The sequence below is a fragment of the Trachemys scripta genome, chromosome 13 (genome assembly GCF_013100865.1).
Source record: "Trachemys scripta elegans isolate TJP31775 chromosome 13, CAS_Tse_1.0, whole genome shotgun sequence".
NCBI classification, from domain to species: domain Eukaryota; kingdom Metazoa; phylum Chordata; order Testudines; family Emydidae; genus Trachemys; species Trachemys scripta.
Genome location: NC_048310.1, coordinates 38,120,180 through 38,140,177, shown reverse-complemented (window position 1 = coordinate 38,140,177; position 19,998 = coordinate 38,120,180). Strand labels below are relative to the sequence as shown.

At 50.0% G+C, this 19,998-nt stretch overlaps 1 protein-coding gene across 1 annotated transcript in view; it reads left to right on the top strand.

The window, feature by feature from the left end:
- The window catches only part of FA2H (fatty acid 2-hydroxylase), a 69,500-nt gene that overhangs the window by 26,332 nt on the left and 23,170 nt on the right, over positions 1 to 19,998 (top strand). The window contains exon 2 of the mRNA XM_034788748.1: positions 12,104 to 12,196. Within this exon, the coding sequence (XP_034644639.1) occupies positions 12,104 to 12,196 (93 nt within the window). The remainder of the gene's footprint in view (positions 1 to 12,103; positions 12,197 to 19,998) is intronic.

Below are 19,998 nucleotides of genomic sequence, written 5' to 3'. Positions count from 1 at the left end.
GCTAGAAACACCAGCAGTTTCTAAACCAGCTCTTATTTTAGAGATCCTATTGAGTACATCTCCCCTCCCAGACTCCATGCCCTCCCTGCACCAGAGTGGGTGACACCAGGATGGATTTTTAAGGGGGCTGAATGAAAATAAAATGACTTTTTTTGGACCTGTCTGCCCAGCATGTCTGAGCTGTTCACCTCCTTGCTGTATGTAGGTCTTCTGTGTGGATAAGGGCTGGATCTCCACTAGTCTGCCTCCTTGCACTGCTCTCCTCTCTTCAAATCCTTCTCTTTGATTCTAACCTCCTGTTTGCTACTCCGGCTGACTTCTAGGTTGTCTGAAGCTTGCTTGTGGTTTAATTTTATACCAGTGAAACTCCTAGCAGAGGTGACTTGGCCATGGACTTTACACACAGGAGCTTTCTGTCTTTGGTCTAGATGGCTGAGCTTTATGGGAGTCCTAGGAGTATTGGAGTGGGGAGCAGCCAGCAGCTCTCCCTTTGGGGACTGATGCCTGCATTGTCCCTGACAGCTGTGCATGGCTGGCTGAGAACTGCTGCTCTCCAGAAGTCATGCACCTGGAAAACTAAACAGTCATTACCCAGTCAGCGCTGTTGATCAAGTGAAATGCGCTTGGATGTGCAGTTACCTGCTGTCTAGTTAATGAGTAACTCAATGTGAAATACCTGGAGGAAGGGCATGCTTAGTCTGCTGCTGTTCAGAGAGCTAGCCTTCAGCTCTGTGCTTCCTTGCTGGGGTGGCTAGCTGTGGGTTTGTGCATGCAGGTTAGATACGATAGATCAGGATCCTTCACTGCTCTGAATATGGAGGCAGATTTCCTGGCTTTGGAACTCAGCTGGAGGCCAGAGCCAGAGAGCCCAGACCACCTATAGCACTTGGTACCTAGGTGTGGCCATTGCATAGTATCTGTCAGGACCCTGGTCACTGGATATTGGCTGGAGATCCTGCCCATCTTGAAAGCACTTGGCAACTGCTCTGTTGCTCCCATATCTGTCAAGGGGCTCAGACTTGTAGGGCTTGTCTCTGCTGTCTTGTTAATGCCTCTGGAGTTGGCCTAGCTCCAATGAGAGCTCCAAAACACCACTGGAACTTCCAACCACTGTGCAGCATCAGAGGGGTAGCCGTGTTAGTCTGTAGCCACAAAAACAATGAGGAGTCTGGTGGCACCTTAAAGACTAACAGATTTATTTGGCAATAAGCTTTCGTGGATAAAAAACCGGCTGCATGCATCTGAAGAAGTGGGCTTTTACCCACGAAAGCTTATGCCTGAATAAATCTGTTAGTCTTTAAGGTGCCACCGGACTCCTCATTGTTACAGTCAGGGCCAGCGCAACCCACTAGGTAGGGTTACCATATTTAACAAATAAAAAAAGAGAACCCTCCACGGGGCCCTGGCCCCGCCCATTTCCCACCCCAGCCCCGCCCCAACTCCACACCTTCCCCGCCCTAACTCTGCCCCCTCCTCCCTCCCACTCCCAGCCACGCGAAAAGGGCTGCCCGAGTGCTACCGGCTTCGGGCAGCCCCCATACCTCCGGACCCTGCGCCGCCGGAGCCCGGGAGGGGAAGTGCCCGGCCGGCGGCTGGGGTCCGGAGGCAAGGGGGCTGCCTGAAGCCCATAGCACTCGGGCAGCTCGGCTCTTAAACAGAGCCAAAGAGTCAGGGGAGGAGCAGAGCAGCCGCGGGAGGGGAAGTAGCTCAGCTGGGGGGAGGAATAGCTCAGTGGTTTGAGCATTGGCCTGCTAAACCCAGAGTTGTGAGCCCAATCCTTGAGGGGGCCATTTAGGGATCTGGGGCAAAAATCTGTCTGGGGATTGGTCCTGTTTTGAGCAGGGGGTTGGACTAGATGACCTCCTGAGGTCCCTTCCAACCCTGATATTCTATGATTCTAAGTGCCCAGCCGGCATTTTCCCGGACATGTTCGGCTTTTTGGCAATTCCCCCCGAACGGGAGTTTGATTGCCGAAAAGCCGGACGTGTCCGGGAAAAACCAGACGTATGGTAACCCTACGTTAGGCGACCTGGGGGGGTGGCATTTCAGGGCGGCGCTCCTGGTTACAATGGTTGGATTACTGCAGAGTCTATTAGCATCACAGAACAGCTGAGTCCCCACTGCGTTACTAGCTCCAGTGTTGTCAGCACATGAGTGTCCACCTGGTCGGTCAGCTAGCTCCAGGTTAAAGCACCGTTTAACTCATGCTAAAGGATTCCATGTGTGGACAGGAGTCAGGGTATGGGGCCACGCTTGTTATAGCTGAAGGTAATATTACAGCTGTAGCAGCGTAAGCCGAAGAGGTGATGTTTGGTCTTGATGCTTCTGGTGGGGGACAGCAATCGCAGTGGGGACTTTTAAGCAGACACAAATCTGCTGGGAAGTGACCATCTGCCATCCGATGGCAATGCCTTTGGGCTGAGGTGCGCAAGTGGCCTGGAGGTGATGGCCTCTAAATCCCATTGCCTACCCCAAGCCATCCTGTTCCCAGAGGCAAACAAGCATGTGCAGGTAGTGCTACAGCGAACGACCTGATTGAGGTGTGCCTACAGAGGAGGTGATGATTATTGTTTACCGAGGTGCTAAACATACAGCTGGTTGGATCCTTTATATGAAAAAAAGTGTAGCTATCAACAGTCATCTGCAGATCTGAGAGAGGCTTTCAATTAGCTCTGGAGTACCTGCAGACGCTCACGTAGGAGGTGTCTGCCTCCACGAGTGGTATAATGCAGATCGCCACTGTTCTCCGTACTCTCCCCATGCTTGATATTGAAAACTCCTTCAGCCCTGATGAAAACCTATTGTGGGGGTCAGGCTGTGTCAGAACAGTGACTGTGACCTTGTTTCTCATAGCCACTATGGTGCAGGCAGGGCCATTCCTTGGTCTGCCCTCGCTCAGAGAAGCACTAGTACGTTCCTCCATACTTGGGAGTGCGTTGGATCCTGGACATTTAGCCGCAGAGGGTTTTCTGAACCCCTGTTTGAACTCTTTCCCACAAAAGAGACCTTTGCTGCTTGCCATGATGCAGAGATGAGGTGATGTGGCTGGTCACCTATCAGAGCTGGGAACCTCGCCTTGTTCCAGAGTTCCTGTGACCGAGAAGGGTGTTGGCTAGCAAAGAAGGATGTCCAACCTGCTGAAGTGTCCCATGTTAGTGAGCGCTCCGGTGAGATCTCCTTCTATTGGATGGATCCTTTGCACTAGCCCAATAACTATAGGGCTTGTGATCCGTGTATGCCCATGGGATAATCCAGAGTCCATTGAGTTACAGTCTCTCACTGAGAAGAACACGGGAATAAAGGATGATGCATTATTACAGTCAGAGCTGGATGAATAATACAACAAAATTACTTGAACGCTCATTCACATTTTCAAGCACAGTTGCTTTGGCTGTTTGCTTTCTACAGACACTGGGATGAACAAGTTCACTGGGAATGCTGCCTGAAATGCCAAATTTTCACCAGTTAGTGTAATTCAGTCAACAAACAAACATACCACAGACCAATCAAAACAACCCATAAGTTAAAGCACAGAGCAAAGACTTCACAAGCAGCCCGTGGGCAGAGATTGGCATAAAACAACTGGAATACCTCAAAAAAAAAAAAAAAAAAAAAAAAAAAAAAAAAAAACCTTTGGAACTTCAGATCTGTTCGTAGGCCTGGAGGGAAGCTGTGGATAGAGTCTCAGTGCTGCAAAGTGTGTGCATACACTAGTAAAACGTGTGTGTCTGAGAGCAGGGGTAGAGGACATGATAGCAATCCCTCTGCACCAGGGTGCACGATGGTTTGCACCATTGAGTCTGGTGCAGCTGTAGCACTGGAGGAAAAACATTTAGACTTTCCTTAGTGTGGGTGAAGCCAAGGAAGCTGACTATGAAGTCTGAGTTGGGGATCTTCCCAGGGCATAACATCCACCTTAGTCTGAGACTGGAAACTTGCAATGTGGGGTCATGGACTCATGGGACTGACAGAAGGGTGAGAATCTTGGACCTTACATTATTCGTATTCAGATAGCACACATGCTGCCTTGCAGAAGAGATGGGGAGGAGGTACAGGATGGGGCATTGAGCAGAGATTGCTGGTAGAGGAACATCTGTAGGGTTTCGATAGATGGGTAGACACCCTGCATGGGAAGACAAACTGCAGCCTCTCTCTCGCGGGGCTGAGGAATATGAATTCATGAAGTGGGCTAGGTGTTTCTCCTTTGACGTCTTGATAACTCGTGCTGTGATAGCGCTGCCAGACGGTACCATGGTGTAAACATGCCCTCTGTGCAGTACATGCGATAAAAGAGGCTGCTAATGCGTCTCTCTAACCTTGGCACACGTGTGCCCTTCCAGCACTCTTTAACTTGCTTTCTAATGGTACCTCTTGTGTTTAAAGTTTCTGCTCGTAAAAGGGATGTTTTACTGAATGTTTCTAAACCAGGGCTGATGGGGTATTAAATTCCCACCACCCCCATCAAATCCAACATGCATATGGGTGTCATGCCACCCCTCCACTCTGCCCTCTCTTTCTGAGCAGGCAGGTGACCGTCAAACATCCTGTTTTCTGAGCATTGCTGAGAGCAGCAGCCTGTATGTTCCATCTCCAGCCAGCAGGAACAACACGGAGCATCTGAATCATGGGCAGCGGGTATTGCAGGCCAGGGGAGGCTGAGCCTTCCCAAACAGCCCTGCTTGGCCCTGCCCATCCTCCACCCCCAGAGCCTCTCCTGCTTCCTGCTAGTGCTCTTCCCTCATGGCCGGCTTGTGGCCCAGGACTCCCAGGGCTGGGAGGTGCTGGGGCCGCACTGCCTGCCTGGCGCTCCAGGGCTGTGCCACCCACCCAGTACTCTGGGTCTGGGGGTACTGGGAGCTGCGCTGCCTGCCTGGCCAGCACTCCGGGCCTGGAGGCGCTGGGGTGGTGGGGCCGGCAGCTGCGGTTGGGGGGCTCTGGGTTACGGCGGGGAAGGGGCAGGGCAGGGCAGGGGCTAGTCTCCCTGAGCCGGCAGTTCATGCACCGCCCATGATCTGCATTTATAATACTTGGCCTTGGGGGGGGTTGTAATGTTGTCACAGGAGTTCAGGAGTGGTGGGCCCTCTAACTTGGGGGGGGTAGTGTACAGTGTTTGATAAGTGTCTTTTTCTCTTTAAATAGTGGCAGTGGAGCTAGTTCAGACTGATGCCTGCCTGGTTTCCAGCCTGGGGGCAGGTGATTTACTGCAGCTGGGAGCAGGTGGGGAGGGGATTGGGAGTGTCCAGCATCCTGCTCCATAAATTGCCAAGTAGAACAAAAGCACGATTTGCACACTCTTCCCCCTCTCAACCCTTTCCGAAATTGTGAGCAAGAGTTTAGTTGGAGGCTTTCTTCCAAGTGGAAGCATTGGCTTCTGCAGTTAAATGTTTCTTGCTCCTAGCTATGCTTGGCTACAAAGAGGCCTTTCTGGCATTAATGCTTAATGGGTGGGGTGGGAACACTATCGTGTAGATTGTCTGTCAATGTTTACTTTAACCACCATGTCCTCTAACTGAGCTGGTGGGGTTTAAATAACAGGGCAACTCTCTGGCATCCTCTGTCAGTTTCTCTGGAGTAGTGCTCCTACCATTGGGCCAGTAGCAATGGTGGGAAACTTTAGGAGAAAGGACAGTGAATGTAGGAGGAATTAAATCCTTTAGGTTTAATCAGGTGCAAGGCCTCTCCGCCTTCTCCCTTGTGGAGAATCTTGTAATGGATCTATTCTAGAGCATGACAAAGGTAATGTTTGTTAAACTAATCATACCTCCATTAGGTCTGTACTAGGAGCTGGACTTTCTCCTTTCATAAATTTATTATATAAACCAATGGAAGAAAGAGGAAGTTGATAGTAATGAATATAAATTTAAAAGCTAGGAATTGTAGACTATTGATAAGGGAAGCAAAGGGACACAAGGAGAAATCTATTGCCTGCAGAGTTAAGGATAATGCGGAGGTTTTTCAAGTATATTTAAGAACAAAAATAATCCTAACAATGGTATTGGTATATTACTAGATGGAAATGGAGGAATTATCAATAATACAGAGAAGGGAACAATGTTCAATAAATATTTCTATTTTGTATTTGGGAAATAAACAGATGATGTCATACTATATGCTAATACTCTCCATTCCACTAGTATCTCAGGAGGATGTTAAACAGCAGCTACTAAGGCTAGACACTTTTAAATCAGCAGACACAGAAAACTTGCATCCAGGAGTTTTGAAAGAGCTAGCTGAGGAGCTCACTAGACCATTGATATTCATTTCCCCCCCTCTCCCTCCCCCCAAAAATTCTTGAAAACTGGGAATTTCCAAAAGAGTGGAAGAAAACTATTGTGCTAATATTTAAAAAGGATAAACAGGATTACCAGAGTAATTATAGGCCTGTCAGTCTGACACCAATCCCAGACAACATAATGGAGCAACTGATATGGGACTTGATGAATCAAGATTTAAAGGAGGGTAATATAATTAATGCCAATCAACATAAATAGATTAAAAGCTGGTGAACTGAGAGGTCTCAAAATGTAACTTTAAACAAGGAGTCATCATCAAAGAGGTGTGTTTCGAGTGAGGTCCTGCGGGGATCAGTTCTCAGCCCTATACTGTTAAAGCTAATTAATAAAAGTTGTTAATCTTCACTGATAAAGTTTGCAGATGACCCCAAAATTGAGGGAGTGGTAAATAATGAAAAGGACAAATCACTGAGAGAGAGCGATCTAGATTGCTTGGTAAACTGGGTACAAGCAAACAATATGCATGTTAATGCTGCTAAATGTAAACGTATACATCTAGGAATGAAGAATGTAGGCCATACATTCAGGATGTGGGGGACTCTATCCTGGGAAGCAGTGACTCTGAAAAAGATTTGGGGGGTCATGGTGGATGATCAGCTGAACATAAACTTCCAGTGTGATACTGTGGCCAAAAGCACTAATACAATCCTGGGATACATACCCAGGGGAATGTTGAGTAGGAGTAAAGAGGTTATTTTAGCTCTGTATTTGGCATAGGTGAAACCACTGCTGAATACTGCATCCAGTTGTGGTGTCTACCATTGAGGAAGGATGTTGATAAATTGGAGAGGGTCCAGAGAAGAGCCACCAGAACGATTAAAGGGTTAGAAAACCTGCAGGATAGCAGTAGACTCTAATAATTCAATCTATTTAGCTTAACAAAGAGAAGGTTATAAGGGGTGACTTAATTATAGTCCTATTAATACCTACCCAGGGAACAAATATTTAATAATGGGGTCTTCAGTCTAGCAGAGAAAGGTATAATGTGTCCAATGGCTGGAAGCTGAAGCAAATTCAGACTGAAAATAAAGAAGTAATTTGTAACAGTGAGAGTAATTAACCATTGGCACAATCTACCAAGGGTCATGGTGGATTGTCCATTGCTGACCATTTTTAAATCAAGATGGGATGTTTTCTAGAAGCTCTGCTCTAAGAATTACTTTGGGGCATTTCTCTGGCCTGTGCTATAGAATCATAGAATATCAGAGTTGGAAGGGACCTCAAGAGGTCATCTAGTCCAACCCCCTGCTCAAAGCAGGACCAATTCCCAGCTAAATCATCCCAGCCAGGGCTTTGTCAAGCCGGGCCTTAAAAACCTCCAAGGAAGGAGACTCCACCACCTCCCTAGGTAACGCATTCCAGTGTTTCACCACCCTCCTAGTGAAATAGTTTTTCCTGATATCCAACCTGGACCTCCCCCACTGCAACTTGAGACCATTGCTCCTTGTTCTGTCATCTGCCACCACTGAGAACAGCCGAGCTCCATCCTCTTTGGAACCCCCCTTCAGGTAGTTGAAGGCTGCTATCAAATCCCCCCTCATTCTTCTCTTCTGGAGACTAAACAATCCCAGTTCTCTCAGCCTCTCCTCATAAGTCATGTGCTCCAGACCCCTAATCATTTTTGTTGCCCTCCGCTGGACTCTTTCCAATTTTTCCACATCCTTCTTGTAGTGTGGGGCCCAAAACTGGACACAGTATTCCAGATGAGGCCTCACCAATGTCGAATAAAGGGGAACGATCACGTTCCTCGATCTGCTGGCAATGCCCCTACTTATACAGCCCAAAATGCCGTTAGCCTTCTTGGCAACAAGAGCACACTGTTGACTCATATCCAGCTTCTCGTCCACTGTGACCCCTAGGTCCTTTTCAGCAGAACTGCTACCTAGCCATTCGGTCCCTAGTCTGTAGCAGTGCATGGGATTCTTCCGTCCTAAGTGCAGGACTCTGCACTTGTCCTTGTTGAACCTCATCAGGTTTTTTTCGGCCCAATCCTCTAATTTGTCTAGGTCCCTCTGTATCCGATCCCTACCCTCTAGTGTATCTACCACGCCTCCTAGTTTAGTGTCATCTGCAAACTTGCTGAGAGTGCAGTCCACACCATCCTCCAGATCATTAATAAAGATATTAAACAAAACCGGCCCCAGGACCGACCCTTGGGGCACTCCACTTGAAACCGGCTGCCAACTAGACATGGAGCCATTGATCACTACCCGTTGAGCCCGACGATCTAGCCAGCTTTCTATCCACCTTACAGTCCATTCATCCAGCCCATACTTCTTTAACTTGGCGGCAAGAATACTGTGGGAGACCGTATCAAAAGCTTTGCTAAAGTCAAGGAATAACACATCCACTGCTTTCCCCTCATCCACAGAGCCAGTTATCTCATCATAGAAGGCAATTAGGTTAGTCAGGCACGACTTCCCCTTCGTGAATCCATGCTGACTGTTCCTGATCACTTTCCTCTCCTCTAAATGTTTCATAATTGATTCCTTGAGGACCTGCTCCATAATTTTTCCAGGGACTGAGGTGAGGCTGACTGGCCTGTAGTTCCCCGGATCCTCCTTCTTCCCTTTTTTAAAGATGGGCACTACATTAGCCTTTTTCCAGTCATCTGGGACCTCCCCCGATCGCCATGAGTTTTCAAAAATAATGGCTAATGGCTCTGCAATCTCACCCGCCAACTCCTTTAGCACCCTCGGATGCAGCGCATCCGGCCCCATGGACTTGTGCACGTCCAGTTTTTCTAAATAGTCCCGAACCACTTCTTTCTCCACAGAGGGCTGGTCACCTTCTCCCCATGCTGTACTGCCCAGTGCAGCAATCTGGGAGCTGACCTTGTGCGTGAAGACAGAGGCAAAAAAATCATTGAGTACATTAGCTTTTTCCACATCGTCGGTCACTAGGTTGCCTCCCTCATTCAGTAAGGGGCCCACACTTTCCTTGATTTTCTTCTTGTTGCTAACATATCTGAAGAAACCCTTCTTGTTACTCTTAACATCTCTTGCTAACTGCAACTCCAAGTGTGATTTGGCCTTCCTGATTTCACTCCTGCACGCCTGAGCAATATTTTTATACTCCTCCCTGGTCATTTGTCCAATCTTCCACTTCTTATAAGCCTCTTTTTTGCATTTAAGATCAGCAAGGATTTCACTGTTTAGCCAAGTTGGTCGCCTGCCATATTTACTATTCTTTCTACACATCGGGATGGTTTGTTCCTGCAACCTCAATAAGGATTCTTTAAAATACAGCCAGCTCTCCTGGACCCCTTTGCCCTTCATGTTATTCTCCCAGGGGATCCTGCCCATCTGTTCCCTGAGGGAGTCAAAGTCTGCTTTTCTGAAGTCCAGGGTCCATATTCTGCTGCTCTCCTTTCTTCCTTGTGTCAGGATCCTGAACTCGACCATCTCATGGTCACTGCCTCCCAGGTTCCCATCCACTTTTGCTTCCCCTACTAGTTCTTCCCTGTTTGTGAGCAGCAGGTCAAGAAAAGCTTTGCCCCTAGTTGGTTCCTCCAGCACTTGCACCAGGAAATTGTCCCCTACGCTTTCCAAAAATTTCCTGGATTGCCTGTGCACCGCTGTATTGCTCTCCCAGCAGATATCAGGGTGATTAAAGTCTCCCATGAGAACCAGGGCCTGTGATCTAGCAACTTCTGCTAGTTGCCAGAAGAAAGCCTCGTCCACCTCATCCCCCTGGTCTGGTGGTCTATAGCAGACTCCAACCACGACATCACCCTTGTTGCTCACACTTCTCAACTTTATCCAGAGACTCTCAGGTTTTTCTGCAGTATCATACCGGAGCTCTGAGCAGTCATACTCCTCTCTTACATACAACGTAACTCCCCCACCTTTTCTGCCCTGCCTGTCCTTCCTGAACAGTTTATATCCATCCATGACAGTACTCCAGTCATGTGAGTTATCCCACCAAGTTTCTGTTATTCCAATCACATCATAGTTCCCTGACTGTGCCAGGACTTCCAGTTCTCCCTGCTTGTTTCCCAGGCTTCTTGCATTTGTGTATAGGCACTTAAGATAACTCAATGATCGTCCCTCTTTCTCAGCATGAGACAGGAGTCCTCCCCTCTTGCGCTCTCCTGCTTGTGCTTCCTCCCAGGATCCCATTTCCCCACTTACCTCAGGGCTTTGGTCTCCTTCCCCCGGTGAACCTAGTTTAAAGCCCTCCTCACTAGGTTAGCCAGCCTGCTGGCGAAGATGCTCTTCCCTTTCTTCGTTAGGTGGAGCCCGTCTCTGCCTAGCACTCCTTCTTCTTGGAACACCATCCCATGGTCGAAGAATCCAAAGCCTTCTCTCCGACACCACCTGCGTAGCCATTCGTTGACTTCCACGATTCGACGGTCTCTACCCCGGCCTTTTCCTTGCACAGGGAGGATGGACAAGAACACCACTTGCGCCTCAAACTCCTTTATCCTTCTTCCCAGAGCCACGTAGTCTGCAGTGATCCGCTCAAGGTCATTCTTGGCAGTATCATTGGTGCCCACGTGGAGAAGCAGGAAGGGGTAGCGATCCGAGGGCTTGATGAGTCTCGGCAGTCTCTCCGTCACATCGTCTATCCTAGCTCCTGGCAAGCAGCAGACCTCTCGGTTTTCCCGGTCAGGGCGGCAGATAGATGACTCAGTCCCCCTGAGGAGGGAGTCCCCGACCACCACCACCCTCCTCCTCCTCTTGGGAGTGGTGGTCATGGAACCCCCATCCCTAGGACAGTGCATCTTTTGCCTTCCAATCGGTGGAGTCTCCTTCTGCTCCCTTCCCTCAGATGGGCCATCTAGTCCACTCTCCGCATTAGCACCTGTAGAGAGAACATGGAAACGATTGCTCACCTGTATCTCCATTGCTGGTGCATGGACGCTCCTCTTTCTCCTTCTGGAGGTCACATGCTGCCAAACCTCCTCACAATCCTTCTGTCCCTGCTGCGCCTGCTCTGAATCTTCAGAACATTGTGGCCGTAGAAGCATCTCCTGACGTCTGTCCAGGAAATCTTCATTTTCCCTTATGCAACGCAGAGTCGATACTTGTTTCTCCAGCCCTCGAACCTTTTCCTCCAATATGGAGACCAGCTTGCACTTTGTACAGACAAAGTCGCTTCTGTCCTGCGGAAGAAAGACAAACATGGCACAACCTGTGCAGGTTACAACAGCTGATCGCTCACCTTCCATATCACCTTCCTCTTAGGAGCTTCCTCAACTGTTGCAGGAACTACTCGGAGAAACCTGCAGATGAAAGCCTCAGTGTGCTCTCCCCACGCGAACTCCCAGGCAAACTCCCGCTGTTAGCCTCTGCTGTTCGCCGCTCAGCTGGTTCACTGCTGACTGCCCTTATATACCAGTCAGGCCCACTCAAGGCCCAGCTGGAACAAAGCACTCCCAATTCACACTTTTCAAACAAACAAGCAAGCAATCAAGCACACGGTCAAACTGACCAACTGTCCCAGCAGCAGACACTCAGATACTCACCAACACAGCCCCCCTAATGCAGCACTTAGCGTACCTCCTCTCGGACAGCTCCCAGGCAAACTCCCGCTGTTAGCCTCTGCTGTTCGCCGCCTTACATGATTGTGAGGGGTTAGAGGTGTTTTGCCATTTGTCATGCACCAAAGAACAAAGATTCTAGACTTCTTTGACAGCATAAAACTAGTGCTTCCCTGATACAAACAAAATCTGCTGTGAGAACTTAGTAAAAATCCTGACTAGCCACTTAATATGTGGGTTAGCCATACACCTCAGGGTTTATTGCTGACAGACTAAATTCATGTGATCTCTTGTGGATTTAATCATTTCTTGTTCTTGTCTCTAGAGCCTTCTTGAGACAGAGAAACCAGTAAATTCCACAGCTCGGACAACAAACCATAGGATGGATCCTAGGTGTAAAACAGTAGATCCAGATAAGGTAAGGAGCTGGTTGTATAGTATTTGCAGAAGCATGTTGGCTTCTCAAACACCGTTACTTTGCCTAAGCAACACCTCAACCAAAACACTATAAAACCAAACCTCCCCTCCCTCCCTCCCTCCCTCTTGCTCTGGAGCAGAGCTCAGACTCCGATCTGCCCTTGGCCATTTCCCGTGTGGAGGGACAGCTACATGGGAACAGACTTCACGTTTGGAGTGGAGGTGTGTCCAGAGTTGCTCTGACGCATGGAACTGTCCACTGCCTAGGTCAGTGGCTCTCAACCTTTCCAGACTACTGTACCCCTTTCAGGAGTCTGATTTGTCTTGCGTACCCCCAAGTTACACCTCACTTAAAAACTACTTGCTTACAAAATCAGACCTAAACATACAAAAGTGTCGTAGCACACTAGTACTGACAAATTGCTTATTCCCATTTTACCATATAATTCTAAAATAACTATTGTACTTACATTTCAGTGTATAGTCTATACAACAGTATAAATAAGTCATTGTCTGTATGAAATTTTAGTTTGTACTGACTTTGCTAGTGCTTTTTATGTAGCCTGTTGTAAAACCAGGCAAATATCCAGATGAGTTGATGTACCCAGCTGGATGACCTCTGCGTATCCCCAGGGGTACACGTACCCCTGGTGGAGAACAATTGCCTGAGGTCATACGTGTTAGGCAACGCAGGCTCATTTGCATCACGTTGAACGCCCACCATAGTCATTATAGAACTTACCAGATCAGCTCAACCCTCAGGCATTAAGCACCACACCCTGGCAAACCCCTGCTCCCTGTGAAGGCCACTCCTTGCAGCACTATCGGATAAGGCAATAACAATAAAAGGAAGGGCTGAAGAGTGGTGAAGTGAATGATGATTCCAGTCCCCTCCTCCGTGGTCTTGCACAGTCACTCCCGGCCTTATCGGCGTTTCATAGCTGTTCCAACACTGTCATCCTTCAGCATGTACATAAAGAGAGTCAAAGTGCAATCTGACTGCTCTAAACTGAAAAGTGATTTAAAAACAACTCCTTTGCTCCGAGATGAAGGTGCTGAATTTATTCATAGGTGCTCCACTCTGCAAACTTGAGGCTCTGTGAAAATGAGGGTCACTAGCGTAAGGGTGTGAAATAGAACAGTGCTTTTCTGGAGAACATGCCCATGCCCAGGAGATCAAAGGTAGATAGGCAGGGCCAGCTCCAGGCACCAGCCCACCAAGCATGTGCTTGGGACGGCGCCTGGAGGGGGGCAGCGCGGCGGGGCCCCGGACAGGCTCTCCGCCCTCCTCCCGGCGCTCTGGCCGCCGGGGGCTCTCCACCCTCCTCCCAGCGCTCTGGCCGCCCGGGAGAGCAGAGAGCCCCGGCTGGGCTCGGTGCCCTCCCCTGCCGCGCTGATTGGGGAGGGGGAGGGGGCGGCGGGTGGCTTTTTTGCCTAGGGCGGCAAAAAAGCCAGAGCCGGCCCTGTAGGTAGGGCTTTGCCTCCCTTGCCCCAAACGGTGTGGAAATGAAAAGCGAAGGTTCCCCTAATACTCAAAGCTGTGTCCGCATCCAATGAGAGTGACCTGGTGTGGAGGGCGGTGTCTAGATATGTTAAGTTCTGGGTAATCTACCTTGGCAGTTTGGCCACAAATCCAGCTGGGGAGACACAGGTACCATTTTGTACTGTACAGCCATGATTGGGCAGGCGCACACTTCTAACCAGAGAAATCAATATGACTGTCCAGCATTTAAGACCCTTGCAGATGCAGGGAGTCTCACTAGAGTGTGATTAAACTGGCTGCATAATAACTTGTCAAACATAGGTGTTGGGCAAGGTGCCCGCTGTGGTTGAGTGGGAGGACAGGGCATGCGTAGGGTGTAGTCCTTTCGGCAGTTGGCTAAAGGGTGTGTGTGTGTGTGTGTGTGTACTCATACAAACTGCTTGGTGTTTGAAGCTCAGCCTCTAGTTCTTTTGGAGAAAGAAAGGAGACGCGTTCTCTCTCTCCATGTCCAAGAGAACTAAAAATAGACCACAAAGAAATGGTATAACTGGCTTGAAAAAGTGTGCCAAGCCTTACAGAGCTGTGCTATATCAATGCAGAGTAGTTGTCTTGTGGTGTGAAGCCATGCAGTCCTGCAGTCAGTGCAGGTACTCTCGGGGAGCAGGCAGTAGGCACTTCATAACGAGCGGTGCCGCAGTTCAATGCATTGTTAGCTAGGTTACTGGACCCTATCCCTTCCTGAGCTATAAGCCCTGGAAATGGATTTCTCCAGTGGCTCGGGAAGTCTGAGTGCTCCAACTTTACAGAAAGGTTGGCAGTAAACAAGAAGCTGATACTGCTCTTGTTTGGAAAAGAACTGGCTGGATGACCCAAAAGCTCCTTTCCAGCACTCCCAGCTAAGAAACTCTTGGCTGCATCCTCCACCATAGGACGCAAGGGTTGTCCTAGGCAGGATCCTGCTACACAGACATCTCTCCAAAGCAGGCTCTCCCAGTGTGTCTGGAGCCAAAAGGGGTGAAAGGCTGATATGAGCCCACAGCCTGACATCCGAGATGCTGCTGCCCCAGATAGCTAGTGAGGTGTTCAGGCTCCTTAATGGATAAAGCCCCATTGTCCACACTCCCTTGTAGACTGGTAGCTGTGTTTTTAATGTGTCTGCGGGTATCCAGAATTGCACATATCCCAGTGAGTCCTCTCTAAACCAATATCTCTTTGCGCCCCCTGCAGAGAGCCGGGAGGCACCTGAGGCCTGGAAAATCAGTCTGGAACGTACTCGCATATTAACTGTTAGTGTAACTCCAGAATCCTGCCCGACCTGCCTCGTTTGTCTCCCCCCTTTACAAGGAGATGCTTGCTCTCCTCCTTTGAGCCTCCCTCACCGTTCCAGACTCCAGTTCCCTGTCATGTGGCCAGTCTCTTTCTCCTGCTCAGCCTGCCAACACGCAATGGTCTGTTTCCAGGTAGACACACGCCCTCACCATAACCAGGTCTGGGCAAGTAAATTTTGCTCGATATGCAGGTTACATCGCTCCGCGTCCCCTCATGACATATGGCTGTGAAGTGTCCTTATTAACAGAGCTGGGGGAGGACAGGGTTGTATCTCCGCCCTCACACAAACAGTTTGACCTCACTAGCTGTTAGAGCTCTGAACTGAGAGGGTAACGCAGCTTCCTGGAATGACTCCTTTGCAGCGATGAAGCAGATACGCTGTGAGGCAGGGTTATATACCTGACCGTGGTGGGAAACTCTAGAGGCCTGCAAGTGATTTGGATAGGAAGTGTTGGAAGTGCAAAGTCCAATCACGGTGTCTGGCTGTGTTTAAAAGCCAGCTGGGAGTGAATGACTGTGGAGAGGAAATTCCCCTCGCCAGGGAAGGACAGTGGTAAATGAGCAGCGTTCCCTTCTGCCACTTACGCTCGGACCACAAGCATGGCTGGGAGTGACACTGCAAACATGGAGCTGGTTCTGATTTGCCCGAAGCAGCCAGACTTAAAGCAGCTGATGTGAATTGGCCCTAGTCTGTGGCTACTGCTGGGGCCCATCCTGCGGGCAGAGCTAGCAGCCTTCCCTCTACCCACCCTGGGCCCATTCTCTACGTGGGATGCAATTCGTCCTCTCCTCTTCTGTGCCATTTCTGGCATAGCTCTGTACAACTTCTGACAACTCCTCCCCACCTTTCCCTAGGGAACTTCAGTCGGGAACACATTGCTGGCTGGGCCAGCTCTCTCCTTCCCTGGGACCTTCGGGGGAGAGGAGGGAATGGCTGAGGGGAAGCACTTAACCCACCCACACTGCCTGAAGCAAAGCAGCCTGAACAGTGTTAGAAATGTGGCTGAACCAGATTGCGGTTGCAAAGTGATTCTGGGGAGGAGTGGATGAGACAGTTAAACACTTCCTGCTGTAGTCACTGCTTTAAGCCCCAAGGAAACGTTGTTGGTCTGGAAGATGAAATGCCTGGGCATCTTAGCACTACCTGTCGCTCTGGAGAGTCCCCCCTCCCCAGTCTCCCCACCTCCCAGGAGTGGGGAGACTGCAGAGAGCAGCCAGGATGGGACAGAAAGGAGCAGGCCCAGCTCTTGTATTTCGTGAATGAAGTCATCTACGTTAGGGGGAAGGGTTTGATGACTTTTTGTTCTTAAAAGTTTTAAGTGTGAAAGATTATAAATGATGAAACCTCCCTTACCTAAATAAGGGCAGTATCGGCCAGGTGTGATCACGTCATGTATTAGCTGAGTTCTAATGTTCTGCCCAGTCTGGCCCGTTCTCCCCCGGGTCGGAGTGCCAGGGCCCTGACTGTGTAGACTGGTGTGCTGGCTGCTTTGCTGGTGATTGGTCCCTTCTGGCCTTGGAATCTTTGTGATGATCTACCCTGATCTCCTGTATAGCACAGGCCAGAGACCCACCCCAAAATCATTCCTAGTGCAGAGCTGGTAGAAAAACCTCCCATCTTGATTTAACAATTGTCAGTGATGAGAATCCACCATGACCCCCTGGTAAATTGTTCCAGTGGCTAATTGCTCTCCCTTAAAAATGTACACCTTGTTTCCAGTCTGAATTTGTCTAGCTTCCACTGCCAGCCATTGGATCCTGGGGCGGGGGGGAAATCAAAGCTCCGAGGGTTGAGCCTCACAGCCCAGCTCCACAGCTTGTACAGAGAAAGCAACCCACAGCTGGCCCAAACATGCCACTCACCATGTCCCACTGCTTCCAAGCACGGAGTCTGCAGCTTCTCCCTCAAACTCCACTGTTAGCTACCTTTGGTCATGGCTCCAGAAGGAAATGGTTCCATGGAAACCACTCTCTGGGGTGTGAACTTTCACAGCCTGATAGGAACAGAAACCACCTAAATATTGGGCTCGAGTGACTGGCCAGCCTCTGTCTCACTGCAGGCAAGGGAATGAGTGCATGACTGGAACTGCCTACTGCAATTGCATGACAGACGGCCTTGAGCAGAGACTGCTTGTGGCTGTAGTCGTAGGAAGTCCCCTGCAAGCTTCCCTGGCTCCCAGTATTCCAGCGGCTTGTATAATGGCAATAACACTTCCCTGTCTCTATTGGAAAGAGAGGAAGTGAGGCCTGCAAAGTTCTGGAAGGCAGGGCTTGTGCTGCCAGAGGCTGGGGACAAAGCTGTCTCATGCTGAGGGCAGGTGCTGGCGAGGTGTCTCATAACCCTGGGCGGCAGGTGAAGGAGGAGGCTAGCCTCTGGCCTCTTCCCCCCTCTGCCCAAGGCCCCCGCCCCGTCTGCCCCCCTCCCCTGCTGGAGCCCAGAACGAACAGCAAGCAGGAGGAGGACTGGGGATGGAGTGTGAGCGGGGCCACATCAGGCTGTTTGGGGAGGAATAGACATCCCCAGCCTACAATACCCGCCACCTATGTTCACAACCCAGGGTGCCCCTGGGGAGTGGCACAGGCAGGCACTGTTATGAGCTGGTACGTGACACTACAGTCCATCAGATAAGCCAAATGACTCATAATATGGCCTGGATGCCGTGTTGTCATAGCGACACTCTGATTTCCTTGGGCAATGCGGAGCCAAGCAGCTGTGCCGGAGTGGTATCAGTCCTGAGCATGGGAGGGATAAAGGAGGAAACGATTTTTATCTCCCTAGATTGACTCGCCTTTCACACAGTCAGTACCGTGGGACATGGTCAGCAGCCAGGCGGCTTCATTAACCAGTTCTCTTCAGCAGGCAGAAACGGATGCTGCCGGCTCAACTCTCCCTCTCTGAGAGCCCCAAAGTTACCTCTACTCCACACACGCTTGGTGGGGCCTCTTTTACTGACAACCAGTGTCTCTCCGAAACGGAGCCTGTCACCCACACTGAGAGGAACTAATCCCATGGCACTTGCTTCTGGCATGTGTAACTTTTTTTGTGTGCCCTTCAGTTTGGGCGATGCAGTTATAGCTACAGCTGGTGGAACAAACCCTGTCCCTTCAGCAAACGTACTAGGAACTCTTCGCAATTGTTAGTCAAGGAACTGCAAACTCTAGTGAATGCTGAAAGCTCCTTCTCCTTGGGTAGGGTGACCAGATGTCCCGATTTTATAGGGACAGTCCCGATTTTTGGGTCTTTTTCTTATATAGGCTCCTATTCCCCCCCCCCCCACTGTCCTGATTTTTACTTGCTGTCTGGTCACCCTATCCTTGGGGTCCCTGAAGGCCAATCTAATGGGCACTAGAAGAGGTTCTTTCAAGTCGTGCTGGCTACTGACTGCTTTAGTGTCTCTAAAATGGAACGTCTCAGGCTGCTGTTGGCACCTTTGCTGTCAGTTTGTTTCCTTGCCCTGTCAGGATTCGGACGCCTGGAAACGTGCTCTGGCATATAATGATCCAACAGCTTCACCTTGAGCCTGTGGAAAGCGCCTGAGGCCTTGCTGTGTTTGCACACGAGCACCACAGGTTATCTGGCTCACCCTGTGTTTGTGGGAAATAGGCTTAGCATCTTGGTTGGCTTCACTGATGTGCAGTGGGCCTCCACCACCTGGCACCATAAAGCCACTTGTGCTTCCTTGCCCTGACCCAAATACCACAAAGGATAATAGAATTGGCTAAGGTGTGAAACTGCTGCTGGCTTTGGGTGGGACCATGTGCTACTGGGCTGCCATCTAGAAACACCCTGAAGCTGTGAGATGAATTAGTCCCACAGAAATGACTGCGAGCTTACACTGCCTATGGGCAGCTCAGGGTGACACAGGCAGATCCCTCCAGCCTAGCCAGACATACGAATCGTGTCTGTGCACAAGGACATTGCTCTGGGCATGCTGCACGCACTTTCTGTGTCAGTGGAGCAGGATGTGGAGGGGCCACTGTGCCCCCATGGGAGGGACTGGATGGAAGGATTCATTTGGGCAGCCCTGGAACCCTGTGTGGAGAGCTGCCAGATGTGCTATGAGCTAAGCTGTGCCTGCAGCGTGTATGTGCCAGGCTTCCCAGCTCCTAGAGCTGGAAAAGGAGGCTCCGTTGTCAGAGCCACTGGCCCTTGCTGAGGCTGCTGCTCGGGAAGCAAACCTCCAAACTTGACTTGCAGCATCTCTGGGCACATCTATAGTGCAACCCCTCCCTCCCCCCAGCTCAGCCAGTCTGAGCCCAGGTCAGCTGCTGCGGGCTCCCACTACGGCTCTAAAAATAGCAGTGTAGCCCTTCTCGCTCGGGCTCTGAAACCCAGCGAGGGGGTGGGACTTAGAGCCAAAGTGGGAACAGCTCTGCTGCTATTTCTAGCCCCATAGCATGAGCCCCAGGCAGACGACCTGGGATCTGAGACTCACTGCGACTACTGTGGTTTATTTTTTTTGGTGTTTTTTTTATTTTTTGCCATGTAGACATGCCCTTTGACAGCACAGATTGTATCTCTGCAACCCTGCTGGGTGTTCCAAGGCAGAGCTCTTCAATCTGGATGTGAAGGGGCACTTCCTCGGCTGTGCCCAGGCAGGCAGGGGCTGGATGGGCAGCCCCATGGGCCACCTGCCATCGTGAAGCAGCTGCAGTCTTTCAGGGTAGCAGCCGTGTTAGTCTGTATCCTCAAAAAGAACAGGAGTACTTGTGGCACCTTAGAGACTAACAAATTTATTAGAGCATAAGCTTTCGTGGGCTATGCATCCGAAGAAGTGGGTTGTAGCCCACGAAAGCTTATGCTCTAATAAATTTGTTAGTCTCTAAGGTGCCACAAGTACTCCTGTTCTAGCTGCAGTCTTGTTTGTCAGATCTCCTGGAATTCCAATTGCTGGTCTGTATTTGTGCCCAGGACACGAAGATGCCTCTCTCTGCAAAGGGTCTGGACTGCTTCAAGGGCCGAGGAGTTTCCTTGCCATCTCAGGCTGCTC